Source organism: Phyllobates terribilis, unplaced genomic scaffold, assembly GCF_046119375.1.
Source record: "Phyllobates terribilis strain yellow unplaced genomic scaffold, ASM4611937v1 Scaffold_391__1_contigs__length_1789467, whole genome shotgun sequence".
Lineage (NCBI taxonomy): Eukaryota > Metazoa > Chordata > Amphibia > Anura > Dendrobatidae > Phyllobates > Phyllobates terribilis.
Genome location: NW_027363151.1, coordinates 1,407,078 through 1,430,285, shown reverse-complemented (window position 1 = coordinate 1,430,285; position 23,208 = coordinate 1,407,078). Strand labels below are relative to the sequence as shown.

General features: G+C 46.8%; 2 protein-coding genes across 2 annotated transcripts in view; both read left to right on the top strand.

Annotated features, from left to right (window-relative positions):
* Positions 1 to 23,208, top strand: part of LOC141224344 (uncharacterized) — an 859,055-nt gene that overhangs the window by 119,438 nt on the left and 716,409 nt on the right. The window lies entirely within an intron of this gene.
* LOC141224347 (uncharacterized) lies at positions 9,695 to 11,893 on the top strand. Its single transcript, XM_073666934.1, has 7 exons — positions 9,695 to 9,718; positions 9,873 to 10,064; positions 10,194 to 10,373; positions 10,457 to 10,580; positions 10,664 to 10,761; positions 10,960 to 11,050; positions 11,889 to 11,893. The coding sequence occupies exons 1-7, from the start codon at positions 9,695 to 9,697 to the stop codon at positions 11,891 to 11,893; spliced, it is 714 nt and encodes a 237-aa protein (XP_073523035.1).

Below are 23,208 nucleotides of genomic sequence, written 5' to 3'. Positions count from 1 at the left end.
AGTGATTGACATGGGATTACCTTGAATATCTTCAGTCATTTTAACATTTTACTACCTTATCTGGCCTTGTGGTTTGTGACACATGATCAGACACATCCTGTTTCATTTATGAAGGAGGGATTCTGAAAGTCACAAAGCCTATTTTTTATAGGGCCATCAGGCGGCCCTTACTATTGTTAAAGGGCCAGCAGTCAGCCCTCACTAATGTTAGAGGGCCAGCATCTGCCTATGCTTTGTTGTTCCCATTATTAAGGAGCGGTTCTCCTATACTGTTATAGCAAATGCAGTGACTTCAAGGGCTGCCAAAAATTAAGACACACTCCAATACCCCTTTGAAAAGACATAGAGGGAGACCTCAGTAACAAAATGTTCCCATTACAAAGGAGCGGTTCTGCTCTAAAGTTATTGCGTATGCTGTGACTGCAACGGCTGCATAAATTTTGGAAAAACCCCAATACCAATTTAGAGACACATAGAGGAGGGCCTCAGTAAAAAAAAAATGTTCCTATTATTAGGAAGTGTGTTTCCTATACTGTTATTGCCTATGCAGTGACTGCAAGAGCTGAAAAAAAATTTGAACGCATCCCAATACCCCTTTGAAGAGTCATAGAGGAGGGCCTCAGCAAAAAAAATGTTCCCATTATTAGGAAGCGTGACAAAAACGCTAGCAGCAGGGCAGGCCAGGACCTCAAAGGCGTAGAGAGCCAGTTCATACCACGTGTCCAGCTTGGATAATAATTATAATTATAAGGCACAGAGGAATAACGGAGGACGTTGGTACGGTTGTCAAGTTACTCCTTCAGCATCTTCGAAAAATTATCCCTCATTGTGAGAGTACCCCGCGCATCAGGGCCTGTGAGATGAGTGGGTCTGAGAAAACTCTTCCAGACCTTCGACGGTGTTCCCCTGCCTCTGCTGAATCATATTTACAGTGGGTACGGAAAGTATTCAGACCCCTTTAAATTTTTCACTCTTTGTTTCATTGCAGCCAGTTGGTAAATTCTAAAAAGTTAATTTTTTCTCATTAAAGTACACTCTGCACTCCATCTTGACTGAAAAAAAAACAGAAATGTAGAAATTTTTGCAAATATATTAAAAAAGGAAAACTGAAATATCACATTATTATAAGTATTCAGACCCTTTCCTCAGGCACTCATATTTAAGTCGGTTATAGGAAGTTTCGCCCCCAGCAGTTCGCCCCATCTGTTCGCCCCAGGTACATTTCGCCCTCGCACATTTCGCCCCCAGGAATATTCGCCCCCGCACATTTCGCCCCCCATGTTTCGCCCGCGGACGTTTTCAAACTGTTTTATTAAAACACTTGTATAAATAATTCTAACAAAAAGGAGACAGATATAAATATATTTATACAAACAAATGTAGAACAATGAACTTTACTAAACAATACGTAGAATAAAGCCAAGTTGTACATTAGGGCCAATGAAAACAAAAACCTTTTGTGCCCGAGTCCACAGCACTTTAGTTGTAAAAATTGTTGAAAAATGTGATTTCTGTATCTACCATAAAATTCCTTTCTGGTTGGATATATTAGCCGACACAAGAGCGTGAGTATACACCCGGCCACTAGAGGGCATTCCATCTTGTAACCCCGAGATATACCAGGATCAGGGCGGTGGTGTCCATATGAGCCATTCAGATCTCCCTGAAGGAGAGACTCCTCCCCCCCCCCAAGCTGAAATGACCACAGGAGGCTGCCTGTGGGGCTCTCTGCAAGATGACGGGGTGCCTGGAAAAACTGAAAATAGGCCCAGGAGGGCGCATATTGCTAACCAGAAAAGATTCTGGAGCTGTGAAACCACACGGTGTCCCCAAATGGCAATGGCGACAGAAGGCACCTGGGTCTTCTGTCTGGATGTTTGCAGAGGAAAGGAATAGTGCAAGGATAGGAGACAAGAGACTGCAAGGGAGCCCGCAGCAATGCCAGCACCGGCAGGAGCCCAGGAAAATAAACACTGTGAAAACTGCTTGAGGGGAGATAAATCCCACTCTCCAACCCCCATCACCCACTGACCCCAAGCTGGGTGGGGTAGGTTGGAGTATCATGGCACCCTATAGGCAGAACAAAATTTGCAATCTACAGGGTGGGCCATTTATATGGATACACCTAAATTAGATGGGAATGGTTGGTGATATCAACTTCCTGTTTGTGGCACATTAGTATATGGGAGGGGGAAAACTGTTCCAGATGGGTGGTGACCATGGTGGCCATTTTGAAGTAGGCCATTTTGGATCCAACTTTATTTTTTTTAATGGGAAGAGGGTCATGTGACACATAAAACTTATTGAGAATTTCATAAGAACAACAATGGTGTGCTTGGCTTTCCTTAATTTTTTTTACAAGTTTATGACCACTTATAAAATGTGTTCAAAGTGCTGCCCATTGTGTTGGATTGTCAATGCAACCCTCTTCTCCCACTCTTGACACACTGATAGCAACACCGCAGAAGAAATGCTAGCACAGGCTTCCAGTATCCGTTGCATATCGTATCCTCACAGCATAGACAATTGCCCTCAGATGACCCCAAAGATAAGTCTAAGGGGGTCAGATCAGGAGACCTTGGTGGCTATTCAACTGGCCCACGATGACCAATCCACTTTCTAGGAAACTGTTCATCTAGGAATGCTCGGACCTGACACCCATAATGTGGTGGTGGCACCATCTTGTTGGAAAAACTCAGGGAACGTGCCATCTTCAGTGCATAAAGAGGGCAACACATCATCATGTAGCAATTTCAGATATCCAGTGGCATTGAGGTTTACATTGATGAAGAATGGTCCCACTATCTTTGTACCCCATATACCACACCATACCATCAAGATACGAGATGTGCAGCATCTGAAACAACAGATACTGGAAGCCTGTGCTAGCATTTCTTCTGCAGTGTTGCTATCAGTGTGTCAAGAGTGGGAGAAGAGGGTTGCATTGACAATCCAACACAACAGGAAGTTGATATAACCAACCATTCCCATTTAATTTAGGTGTATCCATATAAATGGCCCACCCTGTAGTTGCGATAAAAGCCTTATTTTGAGAGACTACCTGGAAACTACCTGCACCCCTGGAGCAGAAGCCAGTGACGGTTGATCAGAGCCTAGAAAAAAAAAAGGCAACTGGTCAGAAGTAAGGGAACGTGAGTGGGCCCCATAACACAGATAACGCCTCCTAGGATGGCGCAGAAAAAATCAATAGAGAAGCATCAAGAGAGTACAGAAAGAGAGGGGGGGAGACACGGCAAAGAAGGGGGGGAGACACGGCAAAGAAGGGGGGGGGGCACGGCAAAGAAGGGGGGGACACGGCAAAGAAGAGGGGGGAAGACACGGCAAAGAAGGGGGGAAGACACAGCAAAGAAGGGGGGAGACACGGCAAAGAAGGGGGGAGAGACACAGAAAAGAAGGGGAGGAAGACATGGCAAAGAAGGGGGGGAGACACGGCAAAGAAGGGGGGAAGACTCGGCAAACAAGGGGGGCAGACACGGCAGAGAAGGGGGGGAGACACAGCAAAGAAGGGGGGAGACACGGCAAAGAAGGGGTGGAAACATGGCAAAGAAGGGGGGGGAGACACGGCAAAGGGGGAGGGGGAAGACACGGGACCCCGAGCACCAAGCAAGTAACAGCGCTTCCTCCTTCCCCACACAGACCCCCAGCACGCAGCCCCTTGCAAATAAAAGGATCCCCTCCTTTCCCAGGCAGATCCAAACCTACAAAATCCTCCTACAATGGAGCATGAGGCCCCGCCCCTTCTGGTGACATCATCAGATTGCATGCTCACATGGGTATGACGTCAGCAGAGGTCCTTTAGCCGACTTGGCTTTACTGTCTATCCTGCCTGTTTCCCAGGTGGCTCCTTCTGTCCCGGTGTGCGGCTCAGCTGCTCTGGGACTCGTATATGATGACCCAGATCGGATCTCCCTTGCTGAGTCTAAGTTACGTAGGATCCAGCAGGGAGATCGTCCGGCGGAGGAATTCTGTTCGGAGTTCCGTAGGTGGGCCACGGACACCCAGTGGAATGACCCGGTTTTGTCATGGTTTATCCGACAAATTACAGGATGTGTTGGCACAGTATGACTCTCCCGCGTCACTGGAAGCCGCTATGGCCCTTGTTATTCGCGTTGACAGACGGCTTCGGGAGAGGTGCGGGATAACTCTACCCCCTGTGATGACTCCACCTCCTACAAGGTCCCCTCATATGGTGGTTCCCCTGGTCAGTCCAGAGGAGCCTATGCAATTAGGAGGGACATCATTTCGGGGGAGGGGACCGGTGGTGCGCCATAAGACAGGAAGGTGTTTCTTCTGCGGGAGAAAGGGACATTTTATTGGGGGGTGTCCATCCCGTCCCTTGCAGAGTGAAGAGTCGTCGGAAAACTGTTGATCCCAGGTTGTGTGGTGGACGGCAATCTGGGAGTAGGTATTTCGTCCCTAGGTTCATCTCAGTTTCTCATACCGGCGGAGGTGGTGGTGGGTACGAGAACTGAGAGGATATCTGTTCTTCTGGATAGTGGGGCCGGGGCTAATCTGGTTGATGCTCGGTTTGCCCGGGTTCAAGGTATGCGATTGAGTGAGTTGGCTAAACCCATCCCCATATTCTCGATCGATGCCAGGCCTCTCGGTCAGGGAAGTTTTTTGCAAGCTGTGCATGACGTAAAACTTCAAGTGGGGGCGATACATAAAGAACTGTTGTCTTGCTACGTGTTGGAGGGTCTTCCCACTCCTATAGTGTTGGGCCTTCCTTGGTTAGCTAAGCATAGCCCGGTTATTAATTGGCAAACCAGAGAGATAAGCCAATGGAGTAAATTCTGTAATAAAAACTGCATGAACACGGTCATCGGTGCGGTTACTCCTTGGGTCTTACCTCCATTTCTGGCGGACTTTGAGGATGTATTCTCGGAGAAAGGGTGTCAGGAACTACCTCCTCATCGCGAGTATGACTGTTCTGTAAAACTGCTCCCTGAGGCCAAGTTACCTAAAGCTAGGTTGTATAACCTTTCTGGTCCTGAGAGGCAGGCCATGAAGGATTATATTTCAGAAAGTCTGGCTAAGGGGCATATTAGACCTTCATCTTCACCGGTGGCTGCGGGGTTCTTCTTTGTTAAGAAGAAAGATGGAGGCCTACGCCCTTGCCTGGATTTCCGTGAACTTAATCGGATTACGGTCCGAGATCCGTATCCGCTCCCACTTATTCCCGATCTCTTTAATCAGATCGTGGGCGCCAAATGGTTCTCTAAGTTGGATCTCAGGGGGGCGTACAATCTGATTAGGATGAAGGAGGGGGATGAGTGGAAGACGGCGTTTAACACTCCGGAGGGGCATTATGAGAACCTTGTCATGCCATTCGGTCTGACTAATGCCCCGGCGGTGTTCCAACACTTTGTTAATGACATTTTTCGCCGCCTGGTGGGACAGTTTGTTGTCATATATCTGGATGATATCTTAATTTACTCGCCGGATCTGGTGTCTCATCAGGAGCACGTTAGGCTGGTGTTACAGATCTTGCGGGATAATAAACTGTATGCCAAATGGGAAAAGTGTGTGTTCGCCGTACAGGAACTCCAGTTTTTAGGCTTCCTGGTTTCAGCGTCCGGTTTTCGTATGGACCCTGGGAAAGTGCGGGCAGTTCTTGAGTGGGATCGGCCAGAGAATCTTAAGGCACTACAACATTTCCTGGGGTTTGCTAATTATTACCGGAAGTTCATTCGTAATTTCTCGTCCATGGTTAAGCCTCTCACAGACATGACTAAAAAGGGGACGGATTTTTCTAGGTGGTCTGACAAGGCTTGTCAAGCATTCTCCTCCTTGAAAAAATGTTTTGCCTCGGCACCCATACTCATTCAACCTGATGCGTCACAGCCATTCATTGTAGAGGTAGACGCTTCCGAGGTAGGGGTGGGAGCAGTATTGTCACAGGGTTCGTCCCCTGGTAAGTGGCATCCGTGCGCCTTTTTCTCTAAGAAATTGTCGCCCGCTGAGAGGAATTACGATGTCGGCAATAGGGAACTCTTGGCCATTAAGTTAGCTTTTGAGGAGTGGCGCCATTTTTTGGAGGGGGCAGTCCATCCGGTCACCGTCATCACCGATCACAAGAACCTGCTATATGTGGAGTCCGCGAAACGTCTGAATCCCAGACAAGCTAGGTCATTGTTTTTTACCAGGTTTAATTTTGTCGTTACATATCGTCCTGGGTCAAAAAATGTAAAGGCGGATGCCTTATCTCGTAGTTTCCCTGGGGCCGGGAATACGGACGACCCGATTCCTATCCTTCAGGAGGGGGTGGTGGTTTCGGCAGTATGCTCTGAGCTGGAGGAGGAGGTATTGGAGGCTCAGGGGGACGCCCCTGTTGGACCTCCGGGGAGACTGTTTGTTCCAGATCAGTTGCGACAAAAGGTGATCGAGGCACACCATAACTCAGTTTTTGCAGGACACCCAGGGAGTAAAGCAACTGTGGATCTCCTCTCGCGTCGGTTTTGGTGGCCTAACTTACATAAGGAGGTGGTAACTTTTGTCGCGTACGGTGGGGTTTGTGCGCGCTCTAAGACCTCACATACCCGTCCGTCTGGGGCCCTCTTACCTTTGAAGATCCCGGAGCGTCCTTGGACTCATCTGTCTATGGACTTTATTACGGACCTCCCTCCGTCTTCGGGTAAAACGGTCATACTCGTTGTAGTGGACAGGTTCAGCAAGATGGCACATTTTATCGCTCTTCCGGCTCTCCCTAATGCTAAAACTCTTGCGCAGGTGTTCATTGGGGAGATTGTGAGGCTTCACGGGGTACCCTCCGAGGTGGTGTCTGATCGGGGGTCTCAGTTTGTGTCCAAGTTCTGGAAGGCGTTTTGTGCACGGCGGGGTATGCATTTGTCGTTCTCATCGGCTTTTCATCCTCAGACCAATGGTCAGACGGAACGTATGAACCAGAGCTTGGAGACATATCTCCGGTGTTTTGTGTCAGAGAACCAGGAGGACTGGGCTTCTTTCTTACCTCTGGCAGAGTTTGCTCTTAATAATAGGCGGAGCGAGTCCACTGGTAAGTCCCCGTTTTTTGAGGCATATGGTTTTCACCCCCAGTTTTGTACTTTCAGTAGGGGGGGCTCTTCGGGGGTTCCTGAGGAGGAACGATTTTCCTCATCACTCGCTTCAGTATGGAGAGGGGTGCTGAAGAATCTGAATACTATGGGGAACCGATACAAACGTATGGCTGATAGGAGGAGAGTGTCTGGTCCGGACCTAAGTGTGAACGATCGGGTATGGTTGTCTACCAGGAATATTAAACTTAAGGTTCCCTCCTGGAAACTGGGTCCCAGGTTCATCGGGCCGTACAGAATCAGTTCTATTATTAATCCGGTGGCATTCCGTCTTGACCTCCCCCCTACGTTTAAAATTCACAACGTGTTCCACAGATCGTTGCTTAAGAGGTATGTGGCGCCGGTGGTACCGTCACCTTTACCTCCCCCTCCAGTGGTGGTCAATGGTAACTTGGAGTTCCAGGTATCGAGGGTCATCGATTCACGCTTTAATCGCCGGTCCCTTCAGTACCTGGTTCATTGGAAAGGGTATGGTCCTGAGGAGAGGATGTGGGTTCCTGCGTCGGATATTAACGCAGACCGATTAGTTCGGGCCTTCCACACGACTCACCCGGATAAACCTGGCCCTGAGGGTCCGGAGGCCCCTCGTAGAAGGGGGGGTACTGTCACGGGTGTGTCGCCACGAAGATCGTCACGAGTACACAGCCTGACTTCTCGCAGCTGACTTGTTGGTGCTTTGTGTTTTTCGGCAGTGAGGGAGTTGATTCTCTCTCTCTCTGTGCTAGACGAGGTCCAGCCTCGCCCAGCTGCAATCAATACTGCTGTAGTGAGACTCCTTCAAATGCCTGCTGGTCTGTTTGGGAAGTGTCGGTGAAAGCATTTCATTCAGACTAACAGAGCGTATCGTGGTGTTTGGAGTTTCTGAGATAAGTGTATTTGGAGTGTTTTTTCCCTTCCTCGCTTTATCATTTATCTCCTTTCCCGTTGGTGTTCCCTCTGTTGTAGTTGTGTAGTTTTTGTATGCAAGGTGGTTTTGGTTTTTCCCTTGTACTGTCTCGTTCGTCTAAGTACTGTGTGTGGGCATATTATTACTTGTCCCCTTTTGTTGTGATCGGGGTCCTTCTCAGGACTAGATTACTTAGGTGCAGGGATCCTCAGGAGGTAGGGGTTACGCTGGCGGTCTGGACCTCTGTACCTTTAACAGTACCTCCAGGTTGAGGGACTAGTCAGGGCCCCAGCTTAGGGTCAGCTTAGGCCCCCTACCTCCAGTATACAGAGATAGCGTGACACCATATACCAGGATGCACTATATGGGACCATTATACTGTGGGTACTGTATGTGGCCATTATACTGTGGTGCACTATATGGGACCATTATGCTGGGTTGCTGCACTATATGGGGGGGCATTATACTGTGGGGCATTATATGGGGCCATTAGACTGTGGGGCACTGTATGGGGGGCCATTAGACAGTGGGGCACTATATGGGGGGCCATTAGACAGTGGGGCACTGTATGGAAGGCCATTAGACACTGGGGCACTGTATGGGGGGCCATTAGACACTGGGGCACTGTATGGGGGGCCATTAGACACTGGGGCACTGTATGGGGTCATGATACTGTGGGGCACATTATAGTGTGGAGCACTGTATCGGGGGGCCATTACACTGTGGGGCACTGTATCGGGGGGCCATTACACTGTGGGGCACATTATAGTGTGGGACACTGTATGGCGCCATTATACTGAGGACTCGGTGACTCTGAAGAGCGGTGTAGTTACTGAGGTCACTGCTCATCAGAGCCGCCAGGTCTTGTGGAACGCAGTGGGCCCCAGAGTGGCTGCTGCTACGGCCTATGGAGCGTCGTCCTCTGAACAAGGCTCCATAGCCTTTGGATGTTGGATTCAGGGATCAGCGTGGGAACGCCACGGACTACGTCGGACCTGCATTGTTTTTTTGTTTTTTTTTAAAAAAATAAATTGGTGAACCAGGAAGAGTGTCGGGGAGTCTTTCTTCAAATAAATTTTTTTTTTCTGTATGGGTATTTTTTTCTCCATTACTAACCCCAGGGCTTGATGCCAAATGTGTTTTTTGACAATTCACAGCTGTCATCAACCTCAACTATTATTACCCCAATTGCCACCGCACCAGGGCAATAGAGAAGAGGTGGGCAAAGCGCGTATTTCCAGGCTGGAAAGGGTCAATAACCAGGATCGTTCTGAGCCTGATATCAGCCCGCAGCTGTCTGCTTCACCTTGCCTGGTTACGAAAAATAGTGGGGGACCCCACGTGGTTTTTGTTTTCATTTATTTATTAGGGTAAACATCCTTTAGTGCCACATGAAAGGCACTTAAGTTTATTATATGTAGGGGCTTGTGAAATTATATATAAAAGCCTCAAACTTCTGTGTGTGAATGAGACATGAGATTTAACGTGATAGAAGATTACAGTGCAGGGAAGACGGGAAACATTCATATAGACGGCCGGTGGAGATGTAGTCAGTGACGGACTCTGGCTAACTATGTTTCTAGAGCCGTAGTAGAAGATGAAGATGTCGTCCTCCTCATGAATTAGTTATTTATCATGTCACGTGTAATGAATATCTCCTGCAGTATTACTAATGCCAATTCCAGTGTCGGTAAATGAGATGAGAATTAGTGTTATGGAAGATGAGTCTATGAAAAACGTATTCAGCTTCCGAGACGAGGAAGAAACCGCTTGTTGTCTGTGGCCTAAAATATATAGGTTTTATTAGTAGATGTAAAGAAGAAAACTAAATACTGTAAAATAATAAATCTCATGTTTCCCTTATTGTCTCCAGTAATTGTATTATTACGCAGGTTTTTTATGATGTTCCATCGGCTCATTTTCTTCTCGTTCAGATCTCTACAATATCGGATCCTCTCAGTGAAGATCTTCTGTATAAGAGAATTTTCCTGATTCTCCCATCAAAGATGGATATGGACAGAGACAAGATGGCGGAGAGGATATTACACCTCACACTAGAGATCCTCTTCCGGATTACTGGAGAGGTGAGAGATTCTGATGACGTCACATTACATCATTCTTATCTATGGGAATAACAGATGGACAGAACTGGAGAGGTGAGGACTCTGGAGATGTCTGGAGGGAGATGTATTAATGTGTTTGTCCATAATCAGGATTACACAGTAGTGAAGAAGACCTCTAGTGAGCGCTGTCAGGACCCTTTGTCTGAGGGATGGAGAAGACCCCTGAGCTCTATCACAGGACCTCCATCTCACCCCCTGATACATGAGGACATCAATGACCAAAAGATCCTAGAACTCGCCTACAAGATGATTGAGCTGCTGACTGGAGAGGTGACACTGCTGGGAATGCTGGGACATTATACAGTAACGCTATGAAGGGATCGGGGGGATGACGGTATCATTGTATGTGTCAGGTTCCTATAAGATGTCAGGATGTCGCTGTCTATTTCTCCATGGAGGAGTGGGAGTATTTAGAAGGACACAAAGATCTGTACAAGAACGTCATGATGGAGGTTCCCCAGCCCCTCACATCACCAGGTAATAGACAGGACTAAAACCACACGGCCTATAATTATCTGTATGTAAAGAATGGATTCAATCCCTGTATGTGTTTCCTCCAGATCTATCCAGTAAGAGGACAACACCAGAGAGATGTCCCCGTCCTCTTCTTTCACAAGACTGTAAACAAGAAGATCCCAATGTTCCTCAGGATCATCAGGTAGATGGAGAAAAGGTGTCATGAGATCTCTCCTATGATGTGTAGACGGCTGTGAAGGTCTTGTGCTCAGTCTTGTTTTATCCACCAGTATTATATGTTTTATACTTGTGTATTGAGAACGGTGGAGATGGCAGGATTAGAGCTGATCATAGATGGGACTTCTCCATCTGTCTGTGACTTTTACAATATTTGTTTCAGGGTGAAGATCTGACCCATATTAATACTACAGAGACATATGTGAGGGGTGATGAGCGGTGTAAAGAGGAGATTCCTACATATGACTACCCAGGTGAGTAGTGACCACTAAATGCAGAGAAGTCACAGATTCTTCTCAGTCACCGGCTGTGGCTCCTTTATTAGTGGTGGAGTCCGGCCGTATCACAATCGTGTGATCACCATTTTGCCTCTAGACCAAAACATTCTCCTCCATCTAAAACTGTTCAAATGATTTTGGGCATTGAAAGCCCTTTTCTATAGAACTTACAACCTGCAGGATCCACCTACCCCCTGTTGGCTTCCTAGATCCCTGATATCTTATAGGATGAATCTACCTTCTCTCCCTTCTGTGCTGCTGAATGTGCTCATATGGTCCCTACAAGACCAGGTCCAGTCTTTCTGGCCAAACTTCACTTTTATGATCGATAACATTAAATGCGCAGTGAGGCCCAAGTGTGAATTTCTGTGCAATAACAGCAGAGTTTCCCTTTATCCTGACTTTTCAATTTCTTTTAAAACCAACTATTTTCAAACAGGATTGTGATAAACTATACAGAAAACATTACACCTGTGCATGATATATCTCTAAGCTGTGCGTGGCTGATGGCTGTAATATACATTTATTCACGCCTGCAGGAGATGTGTTGGCATGGCTCGAGCCCTGGTTTCATGGATTCACTCCACGTCATAAAATCCATTATGTTTTCATCCTAAGGAATTCAGATTACTGCACAATCTCTCCTGAAATGGGGGCGCTAATACTTTCTCTTTTCTTCTGGTCAGGACTCATAGTAGCTCCAATGGTCCACCATAAATAAGTGCAACTCCGGTTTAGTGTTGGCGTTCTCCCCCCCATACAAAAGATTTTGTTGGGGATGTAACATTTTTTTATTCCATATCTTTTTTTACAGGTTAATTCTGTGTGATGGTTTCATTGTGGTTGGATCGGCCGGCCTCACTTATGTGAGTCTGTAACTCCCTGGTAGTCTTTAAAAAAGAAAAAGGTCTCCATTTTCTCTTCCAAATGCCCTTACGATACGTTAGATTGCTAAGTCCCACCGAGCCCCATACTCTAATTACCCCTGAGAGGTTTCTCCGCTAGTTACTATTACTGATGGAGACTGTTGAGTTTGATCATTTCAATAGATGTGTCATTGTCTATACTCACAATTTTTGACTGCACTAGTTAGTGTCCAAAATAGGGATTGCCTTGCCCATCACCCTTTTACCCCTCTACATGGATCTGGACTTGCACCCCTAGGCTTGGGCCACGGTGTTACCTGCTGTTCTTTGATGTGAGATAGGAAGAAGAATAGTCAGGTAGCCGGGTCAGAACCTGGAGAGCAGAGAAAATACTAAATCAGAAGACACAAGAGTAGTTAGTAAACGGGCCGAGGTCACAACAGAAAGCAAATACACAAGCAGGGAGCCAAGGGCTGGACAGAACCTGCATCACCCAGAGCTTCTGGTTCTGATGTCTCCTCCATTACCAGCGCCGCCTGCAGGATGAATAAGGAGGTGAGAGAAGCAGACGTCGGGGGAGCAGATCCCAGAGAAGATGGTACACACCTTTTGCAGAAGCCCTAATATGACAAAATGTCAGAAAACCAGAGCAGTAGAAATCCACATAAGTGACTCCATTTTGGAAATTATAACTCTCAGTGAATTAATCTATAGGAGTAGGGACTATTTTGATTCCACATCCACTTTCCGAAAATTAGCACACAGTGGATGTTGGAGAGTGAAAATTACAAATGTATAATTTCATTACCCAACACATAGTGCCCAGATTGTGCTCCAGGAGACACACACCGTAAATTAAGTGGGTTCTTCTCACTATAGTAATGCCAAATACATGGATGATAAATGTGGTTTGGGCACACTGCAAGGCTCAGAAGCGAGGGGGAGATCTGACTTTGGGAGAGCGGATATTGCTGGATTGGTTTATGGAAGCCATGTTACCTTTCAAGAGCCTTTGAGCCACTAATAATGTGGAAACCTCTGTTTTTCCATTGACAGATGATGGACCTGAGTGGGGACTTGTTTTTTGTGAGATGAGTAGAAGTTTTTATTGGTATTATTTTCGCCTACATAACATTGTTTGGTGGCTTTTTATTCCATATTTGGGAGGCAGAATGAACAATCAGTTGGACACCACGCTCCACTGGTTCATGCTATGAGGTTTTCTATTAGACTGTGAACTGTCATTGTCTTGATGAATAATTCAATATTTTATATAACTTGCCATTTTTACAGACAGTTTAAGTAGAAATGTTCAAAAATATAAAATTCAAGGATATTTTATTCTAAAATAATAATTGGTTTTATTCTTGGCAGATGACTGTACCAGGAGATCAGAGGGACAGCTGACATCTTCAATTTTTAAATCAGATGATCTTGAGATCCCACAGGATACAATTGAAGTGAATGCCATTACTCCAGATATACCATCATCCCTTCACAGCAAAGATCTGTCATCTGATCCTTTGAAACAGATCCTGTCTTCTGATTTATTACCGACTACGAAGGAAAATCAAAGTCACAAAATAAGCATTAAAAAACAAACTGCTCCTAAAGCAAAGAAGTCATTTTCACATTCAGAATATGGAAATAGTTTTCCCCTCAAAAAGTCTATTCTTAAACATCAAAAAATTCACACGACAGAGAATAGATTTGCATGTTCCAAGTGTGGGAGATGTTTTAACCAGAAATCAGATTTCGTTAAGCACCAGAAAACTCACACAGGGGAGAAGCCTTTTTCCTGTTCAGAATGTGGGAAATATTTTAACCATAAATCAAGTCTTGTTACACACCAGAGACTTCACACAGGGGAGAAGCGTTTTTGCTGTTCAGAATGTGGGAAATGTTTTAACCTGAGAGCACATCTTAATAGACACCAGAGAATTCACACAGGGGAGAAGCCTTTTTCATGTTCAGAATGTGGGAAATGTTTTAACCTGAGAGCACATCTTAATAGACACCAGAGAATTCACACAGGGGAGAAGCCTTTTTCCTGTTCAGAATGTGGGAAATATTTTAACCTGAAAGCACATCTTAATAGACACCAAATAACTCACACAGGGGAGAAGCCTTTTTCATGTTCAGAATGTGGGAAATATTTTACAGCAAAATCAAATCTTATCGCACATCAGCGAACTCACACAGGGGAGAAGCCATTTTCATGTTCAGAATGTGGGAAATGTTTTAACCATAAATCAAATCTTGTTACACACCAGAAAAGTCACACAGGGGAGAAGCCTTTTTCCTGTTCAGAATGTGGAAAATGTTTTAAACTGAAAGCGCATCTTAATAGACACCAGAGAATTCACACAGGGGAGAAGCCATTTTCATGTTCATAATGTGGAAAATGTTTTGTGAAGAAAACATGCCTTCTTAGTCACCAGAGAAGTCACACTGGGAAGAAGCCTTTTTCACGTTCAGAATGTTAGAAATGTTTTAACTGAAAATTGTATCTTCTTAAAGGAGTTGTCCACTACTACTGCCAACTCCAGAACCAAGGCAGTAAGAACTAACACTGGCATTACCTAAGTGTCAGAGGTGAGCTTATATATCAGAGGGGAGGGCCAACACTGAACAGCTGAGACAGTCCAGGTAGGAAAGCTCCGGGTGCTTCAGCTGAACAGATTAACCCTTGCACTGCTAGCAAGGAAAAAAATGCACTTTTGAATATGATGGTGAAGTACTTTTAACCAGTGCAGAAGTACATGAAACCAGACACCGCAGTCTTCTGGCCCCTCTCTGTCGCGGTAACCCAGGGACTCTAACTCTGAAATTGCAATCACTATTAAGCCTCAGCCCAAAGTACACCACATATTTAAGTTCTGCTGGTATTTTTTTTGGGAAAAGGTAACAATTTTAATGGAAGTGGTCATCAGAACATGATACCTGACCAACCTAGGCGGGGGGATGGGTTAGGGGTCCTATTACCTTACCCTGGGCTGCAGAATTAAGAATCCACCTTGCTTCTTGTTTTAATAATAACACATGAAGATTTCCAAATTGTGGAGGGACCTTGACCTTTTCTATTCCTGCAAAACACTTCGGATCAGCATTATGATAATCATGCATGTGTCGTCTAAGTGGAGGAGCTCCCTTTCCAGTAATTATAGAGCGATAATGTTCTCTAGATCAGATAAACAGAGGTCTTATAGTTTTACCTTTGTTATAGAATTTACATGGGAAGATGACGTATACCACATGCTTAGTTCTACATGACACAAAGTCCTTCACATGTCAGGTCAATGGTCCTAAGCGGAAGCTTTTATCTGTGATCTGCAGGTGGCAGAACGAGCAGCTGCCGCATCTGAAGTGTCTCTAGCCAGTTACCTGTATTGTGTTCAGTTCTGTTTCTGACTATTAAATCTCCCAATTTACTACTTCTACATGAAAATAGGGGTTTATTATTGGCTTTCTCGTTTAGCTCTTTGTCACTTTCGATCAGGTGTCCGTTTTGTCTTATAGCTGTATGGATCACCTTATCCATTGCTTTGTGTTTGACAGTTAAGTTAACCTCTCTACAGTACTCTGCTTTTTCTTATCTTTCTGTTTTAATAAATCTTTTTGAGTTTTTTTACAGACTCGGTCTGTTCATTTAGTAGGGGTAATTTATAACCTCGACTAAGAAAATTATTTTTGAGTTCATTTGCTTGTCTGGAAAATGTGTCATCATTGTTATTGATCTTTCTTAATCTCAGGAATTGACTGTAAGGAGCCATCTCTTTGTGTGCTGTGGATGTGCACTGTTATAATGTAACAGCAAATTTGTTACAGTGTTTTTTTATGCATTTCTGTAACTATTTTTCCTTCCTGTATGTTTTGTTATGCACACGCCCGGACTAACTGGCGTGTGCGTGTTTAGTGATTCCTCTGGGCCATGAACCGGAGAGTGCCTGGAGGGGCGTAACTAAGTATCTACCCGATCCGACCAAGGTCGCACGACGGCATACGATGCCTGTGCACCAGGGAGGAACCGAGCAGAGGGACCAGGTGCTATACCAGGTCAGACCCCGGACACGGCTGTTGACCCACACCGGAGAATCCAGGAACAGGCAGGTTAGGCTGGCACACTGACTGGTGGGTATAGGCAGGCACGTCTGGTATGCAGACAGGCAGGCACTGGTAAGCACGACTGGTATGCAGGCAGGGGGTACTGGCAAGCACGGCTGGAGTGCTGACAGGGAGGCACTAGCAGGTTGGAGCACAGGCTGGATAAGGTCCAGTACAGACTGGGACCCAGGAACAGAGCCGCAGATGCGGTAGACAAGCAGAGCAGAGCGAGACCGCCGGAGCGGTGAACAAGAGTAGAGCAGAGCGAGACCGCCTGGAGCGGTGAGCAAAGGCAGAGCAGAGCGAGACTGCCTGGAGCGGTGAGCAAAGGCAGAGCAGAGCGAGACCACCTGGAGCGGTGAGCAAAGGCAGAGCAGAGCGAGACCACCTGGAGCAGCGAGCAAAGGCAGAGCAGAGCGAGACCGCCTGGAGCGGCGAGCTAAGGCACAGCAGAGCGAGACTGCCTGGAGCGGCGAGCAAAGGCACAGCAGAGCGAGACCGCCTGGAGCGGCGAGCAAAGGCACAGCAGAGCGAGACCGCCTGGAGAGGCGAGCAAAGGCACAGCAGAGCGAGACCGCCTGGAGCGGCGAGCAAAGGCACAGCAGAGCGAGACCGCCTGGAGCGGCGAGCAAAGGCACAGCAGAGCGAGACCGCCTGGAGCGGCGAGCAAAGGCACAGCAGGCGAGACCGCCTGGAGCGGCGAGCAAAGGCACAGCAGGCAAGAACCGGCAGAGCGGTGAGCAAGGCACAGCAGACAAGAACCGGCGGAGCGGTGAGCAAGGCACAGCAGGCAAGAACCGCCGGAGCGGTGAGCAAGGCACAGCAGGCAAGAACCGCCGGAGCGGTGAGCAAGGCACAGCAGGCAAGAACCGCCGGAGCGGTGAGCAAGGCACAGCAGGCAAGAACCGGCGGAGCGGTGAGCAAGGCACAGCAGGCAAGAACCGCCGGAGCGGTGAGCAAGGCACAGCAGGCAAGAACCGCCGGAGCGGTGAGCAAGGCACAGCAGGCAAGAACCGCCGGAGTGATGAGCAAGGCACAGCAGGCAAGAACCGCCGGAGCGGTGAGCAAGGCAGAGCAGGCAAGAACCGCCGGAGCGGTGAGCAAGGCAGAGCAGGCAAGAACCGCCGGAGCGGTGAGCAAGGCAGAGCAGGCAAGAACCGCCGGAGCGGTGAGCAAGGCAGAGCAGGCAAGAACCGCCGGAGCGGTGAGCAAGGCAGAGCAGGCAAGAACCGCCGGTGCGGTGAGCAAGGCAGAGCAGGCAAGAACCGCCGGTGCGGTGAGCAAGGTAGAGCAGAGGGGACAGGCCTCTGTTCACACGGAACAGACTGGAAGGGAAAGGAAGAACCAGATACACACAAGATACTTGCAATGAAGTAGTGAGTGGACTCTAAACTCACAAACGGAAGTACAGCGACAACGAGTAGGAGTTAGGTGCAGGTTCAGACTCTGCAGAAAAAGGGAAGGTACGGACATAGAGAAAAACAGGAAGCAGGTTAGGAGACAGTTCAGACAGGAACTGTTACTGCAACAAAATACAGGAACGAGCCAAGGTAAAGCCAAGTGCTGGTTCAGACAATGCAGGAGAAAGGGAAGGTACGGACATAGAGAAAGACAGGTAACAGGTAGGAGACAGTTCAGACAGGAACTGAGTGTTCAGACAGAAACTAACACTTAATATCAACTGCTTGGATATGGTAAATAAAGAAAGCTCTTCAAACAAATCCACAAATTACCACCTCCACACTATATAGAAGTGCAGAAAAGAAGAGAACCATAAATATAAAAACATAATTTTTATTAATGCAATTAAAATATCACAATCTGACTACATAATAACAATACTTAATTAAAAATGTCACAACAGAGTACCCAGTAGAAAAAGAGGGGGATAGCAATCTGCCCTCAGTTTTAATAATATATTAGGCTCCAATCATCCAAATTGATATAAATGGCATAAAAAAGCTGCAATGAAATATAGCTAATCGACCCATGGGAATGCTTAACAAAGGTAATCTAAAGGGGAAATATAGTTACAGAGGGGATACTACCCCTTCAAATTATCATCCCCAATACAAAAGACCCTTAAATTGGCTAAATAGGTGATGCAAAAATATATCTGCAGCTTTATTATAATACTATACTCATTTGTAGTGGCACAAAAAGACCCTTACATAGAAAAATATAAGCCATGTTAAATACCTGGTCCAAGGTGAGGTGAAAAAATGAGCCTTACAGGAAAATAACAGCCACTGAGCAGGACGCTATCCCCCTTCACCCCGATGCTCGTTTCGCCCGCTTGCTTCTTCCGGGGGCGTGTGAAACTGACACTGCAGCAAGATACAGGAGCGAGTCTGGGTATGCGGCCCCCAGAAAAGGCGGAACGAACAGGCTAGGAGCGTGTTCAGACTGGCCTGGAAATACAGACTCCAGGAAGGCGGACAGACAGGCAAGAAAACACAGACAACAGGTCTAGGTATGCAGCCCCTAGAAAGCGGAACGAACAGGCTAGGATACAGTTCAGACAGGAACTGCTACTGAAGGAGATACAGGAGCCAGTCTGGGAATACAGTCCCCAGAGTGGTGGAAACAGACAAGAACAGAACAGGACCTGGCACATTCAGAGTAAGGCAGCACACTGAATGAAAGCGTTGCTCAGGCATCAGCTACCAGGTGAAGCTGGTTTAAATATCCAGTGACTAACAGCAATAGGCTGAGGACGCATAAGGGGTGTGCCCACAGCAGCTACAAGAAACAGGAAGTGACCGGGCCGCCGCCCTAAGCAGTTAGAACAGAGACAAACAGACAGCATGGAAAGAAGCCAGGCTAGCAGACTGGACTGATGAACAAGTTTGCGATCTTGCATAGTGAGAGATGGTGCCCTATGCCAGAAAGCCACCAGGTATGCTACATATTTATTTTGACGTTGAAATATTCTAATGAGTTCCTCCACAATTTGCAGTAAATTTCATATTTTGAACATTAATTTAATTCAGATAAGGAACAAAAGAAAAAAAAACTGTGCATTAGTGCCCGCCCATCCAATAAACACATCATCTACATACTGGAGATACGCACGAATGTGTCTAATACAGTGTTTCCGGCCCCCCACAGGTCATGTTTTCAGGATCTCCTTAGTATTACACAAGTGATTGAAGTATCATCAAGGCATCAGGAATTCTCTCACCTGTGTAATACTAAGGAGATCCTGAAAACATGACCTGTGGGGGGCCATGAGCAGGGCCGGCGTCAGCACCCGGCGCACCCGGGCAAGTGCCGGGGCCCTGAGCAGGCAGGGGGGCCCACTGGCGGTCGTGCACCCCGCTGGGCTATGGGCGGAGGAGAGCAGTGTCAGCACCTGCCCTTCTCCACCGCTTGCTCAGGGCCCCGGCAGCCGGATACTTACCTCTCCCCATGCCTCCGCAGATCCGCTGTCTTCCTGCTCTGCGCTCCCTGTGACGTGTCAGGTCAGAGGGCGCCGTGACTTCTTTCCACCGCGCGCTCCCCTGAGCCGTCACAGGGAGCGCAGTGCGGGACGACGCCAGCAACGCTGGAGTCCGGATCCGAGTAGCGGGCAGCAGGTGAGGAGGAGGGAGGTGAGTATTTGATTTTTTATTTTTTTTTAATGTATGGAGGCATGGGGCATAATATGGGTGGGTGACATCCTGCATGGGGCATTATAAAGAGAGGGGGGGTGACATCCTTCATGGGGCATTATAAAGAGAGGGGGGGTGACATCCTGCATGGGGCATTATAAAGAGAGGGGGGTGACATCCTGCATGGGGCATTATAAAGAGAGGGGGGTGACATCCTTCATGGGGCATTATAAAGAGAGGGGGGAGGGCATCCTGCATGGGGCATTATAAAGAGAGGGGGGTGACATCCTGCATGGGGCATTATAAAGAGAGGGGGGGTGACATCCTGCATGGGGCATTATAAAGAGAGGGGGGGTGACATCCTGCATGGGGCATTATAAAGAGAGGGGGGTGACATCCTGTATGGGGCATTATAGAGAGAGGGGGGTACATGCTGCATGGGGCATTATAAAGTGAGGGGGGTGACATCCTGCATGGGGCATTATAAAGAGAGGGGGGGGTGACATCCTGCATGGGGTATTATAGAGAGAGGGGGTGATATCCTGCATGAGGCCTTATAAAGAGGGGGGTACATCCTGCATGAGGCCTTATAAAGAGGGGGGGTACATCCTGCATGGGGCATTATAAAGAGAGGGGGTGACATCCTGCATGGGGCATTATAAAGAGGGGGGGTGACATCCTACATGGGGCCTTATAAAGAGGGGGGGTACATCCTGCATGAGGCATTATAAAGAGGAGGGGTGACAGCCTGCATGGGGCATTATAAAGTGGGGAACAGTCTGCATGGGGCATTATAAGGGGGGGGGGGACAGCCTGCATAGTGCATTATGTGGGGGGAACAGCCTGCATGGAGCATTATAAGGGGGGGGACAGCCTGTATGGGGCATTATGTGGGGGTAACAGCCTGCATGGAGCATTATAAGGGGGGGGACAGCCTGTGTGGGGCGTTATGTGGGGGGTAACAGCCTGCATGCAGCATTATATGGGGGCCAGTATCCTGTATGGAGCGTTATAAGGTGACCAGTATCCTATATGGAGCATTATATGGGGGCCAGTATCCTGTATGGAGCTTTATAAGGGGACCAGTATCCTGTATGGAGCGTTATATGGGGGCCAGTATTCTGTATGGAGCCTTATATGGGGCCCAGTATTTCGTATGGAGCCTTATATGGGGGCCAGTATTCCGTATGGAGCCTTATATGGGGGCCAGTATTCTGTGTGGAGCGATTTGCTGGTTTCTGAGCTATTGTGGAATTTACAATAGATATCGCTCATGTAATGTAAGAAGTGAAATCTTTGCATTGCACTATATATATATATATATATATATTTATTTCTCTGCGGTATCTGTGCATCATGAATCGTGGTATGTATTAAAAGGGCCCACTGAGACTCTTTCGCCCAGGGCCCAGAAAAACCTGGAGCCGGCCCTGGCCGTGAGGATGGGGTTTGGGAAACACTGGTCTAATATATGGGTTTGAGGTAGTGGTGACCTATTTATCTTCAAAAAAAGCCAAGAATAAGTTGGCAAAAACACATGCCACAGGGGTACCCATTGCAGTTCCAGCCTTCTGAAGGAACCACTTGTCCAGAAATGTAAACGTGTTATGGGATAAAACAAAACCCAAAGCTTCACTTACAAAGTCATTATAGTCCTTATTTTCACCTGCATTGTTTAAACCCTTTACCCCCGAAGGCGGTTTGCACGTTAATGACCGGGCCAATTTTTACAATTCTGACCACTGTCACTTTATGAGGTAATTACTCTAGAACGCTTCAACGGATCCCCCTGATTCTGAGATTGTTTTTTACTTTACATATTGTACTTCATGATAGTGGTAAAACTTCAATATGACTTGCGTTTATTTGTAAAAAAAATCGGAAATTTGGCGAAAATTTTAAAAATTACACAATTTTCAAAATTTGAATTTTTATGCTTTTAAATCAGAGAGATATGTATACATAGTTACATAGTTTATAAGGCTGAAAAAAGACAAGCGTCCATCCAGTTCAGCCTATTTCTTGTGCACTGCAGCTATTCCGCAGCGTTGATCCAGGGGAAGGCAAAAAAAAAACATGCGGTATAGGCCAATTTACATCATTGAGGAAAAATTCACTTCCCAACTCCAATCTGGCAGTCAGATTAAATCCCTGGATTAATTAACTATCACTAAGCATAATATGTAATTTTATTGTTCTCAAGAAAGGCGTCCAGGCCTCTCTTGAACTCATTAAGTGAGTTGGATATCACCACTTCCTCTCCCAGAGAGTTCCAGAGTCTCACGGCTCTGACCGTAAAGAATCCCCTTCTATGCTGGTGCAGGAACCTCCTTTCCTCCAGACACATAGTGTGCCCCCTCATCTTTGTCACCATCCCTGGTATAAACAGGTCATGGGAGAGATCTCTGTACTGCCCCCTGATGTATTTATACATGTTTATGAGGTCTCCCCTAAGCCTTCTCTTTTCCAACGTAAATAGGCCTAATTTTGACAACTCTCTGGGTATTCTAGTCCCTCCATTCCCTTTATTACCTTAGTCGCCCTCCTTTGTGCCCTCTCTAGCTCCAATATGTCTTTCCTGAGCACAGGAGCCCAGAACTGTGCACAATATTCTAAGTGCGGCCTTACCAGCGCTTTATACAGAGGAAGAACAATGTTCTCATCATATGCCCCTATTCCTCTTCTGATGCATGCCATGACTCTATTTGCCTTCGCAGCGGCTGCCTGACACTGGGCACTCCAATTTAATTTGCTATTAACCAAGACGCCCAGGTCCTTCTCCATGTCAGATTTCCCCAACGGTTTCCCATTTAATATGTATGGGTGACTGCTGTTTTTCTTTCCCATGTGCATGACCTTACATTTATCGGCATTGAACCCCATTTGCCATTTTTTGGCCCAACTCCCCAATTTATCTAAATCCTCCTGTAGCTGTGCCCTATCCTCATCTGTATTAACTACTTTACAAAGTTTAGTATCATCTGCAAATATTGCTATTTTACTATGCAACCCTTCCACTAGATCATTAATAAATATATTAAATAATATAGGGCCCTAGACAGACCCTTGAGGCACCCCGCTAGTAACCCTGACACACCGTGAGCTTACTCCATTGATAACCACCCTCTGCTTTCTATCACTCAGCCAGCTATTTACCCACTTGCACACATTATCCCCCAGACCAAGCATTCTCATTTTATATACCAACCTTTTGTGTGGCACGGTATCAAACGCTTTGGAGAAGTCAAGGTATACAACATCCACTGACTCTCCCCGGTCCAGCTGTGAGCTCACCTCCTCGTAGAAGGCCATCAGGTTTGTTTGGCAGGAGCGATCTCTCATGAATCCATGTTGATATGGAGTTAGATAGTTATTATCATTAAGATATTCTACAATAGCATCTCTAAGAAATCCTTCAAACAATTTACCCACAACAGACGTTAAGCTGACTGGTCTATAGTTCCCAGGGTCACTTTTAGACCCCTTTTTGAATATTGGTACCACATTTGCTTGGCGCCAGTCTAGTGGGACAGACCCTGTCCATAAAGAGTGCTTGAATATAAGATACAGC

Coding starts and splice junctions, on each gene's coding strand:
- LOC141224347 (XM_073666934.1), top strand. CDS start 9,695: ATGGAAGATGAGTCTATGAAAAAC. Junction 9,719..9,872: donor AAGATGAGTCTATGAAAAAC/GTATTCAGCTTC, acceptor ATTATTACGCAG/GTTTTTTATGATGTTCCATC. Junction 10,762..10,959: donor ATGTTCCTCAGGATCATCAG/GTAGATGGAGAA, acceptor TATTTGTTTCAG/GGTGAAGATCTGACCCATAT.